This window comes from Cyprinus carpio, chromosome A11, assembly GCF_018340385.1.
Source record: "Cyprinus carpio isolate SPL01 chromosome A11, ASM1834038v1, whole genome shotgun sequence".
NCBI lineage: Eukaryota > Metazoa > Chordata > Actinopteri > Cypriniformes > Cyprinidae > Cyprinus > Cyprinus carpio.
In genome coordinates, this window is record NC_056582.1 from 25,406,082 (window position 1) to 25,406,387 (window position 306).

General features: G+C 27.5%; 2 protein-coding genes and 1 long non-coding RNA gene across 4 annotated transcripts in view; 1 reads left to right on the plus strand and 2 right to left on the minus strand.

The window, feature by feature from the left end:
* LOC109091652 (ERO1-like protein alpha) overlaps positions 1–306 on the minus strand; it is a 135,679-nt gene that overhangs the window by 92,170 nt on the left and 43,203 nt on the right. The gene's annotated exons all lie outside the window — the stretch shown is intronic.
* The window catches only part of LOC109108591, a 56,249-nt gene that overhangs the window by 34,877 nt on the left and 21,066 nt on the right, over positions 1–306 (minus strand). The window lies entirely within an intron of this gene.
* The window catches only part of LOC109091650 (E3 ubiquitin-protein ligase TRIM39-like), a 203,195-nt gene that overhangs the window by 611 nt on the left and 202,278 nt on the right, over positions 1–306 (plus strand). For both annotated transcript variants that reach the window (XM_042766936.1, XM_042766940.1), the window contains exon 2: positions 73–156. In XM_042766936.1, the coding sequence (XP_042622870.1) occupies positions 93–156 (64 nt within the window). In that variant the 5' untranslated portion in view covers positions 73–92. The remainder of the gene's footprint in view (positions 1–72; positions 157–306) is intronic.

Genomic DNA, 306 nt, shown 5'->3' on the forward strand with positions numbered 1-306 from the left:
ATGAATGATTGTGTTTCCATCACTATCAGTTCTCACATTTTAACCAGTTAAACTATAATTTTTCTTTAAAAGGCTTTAAGAGGGAAAGAACAATGGCAGAATCTTCACTAACAGAAAGAAAAACCAGGAGAGGGAGTATCGAAATATTACCTCCATGTAAGTCAATAACTAAGAAAAACACTTTGACTTTTATTTTATAATATTGAATATGTACAGTTCAGGAATGTAAAGATCAAATAATTTCAGATCAAATAATTTCAGCTTAACCAGAATAATTCTTGTACATATATTTATTTATTTATTTAG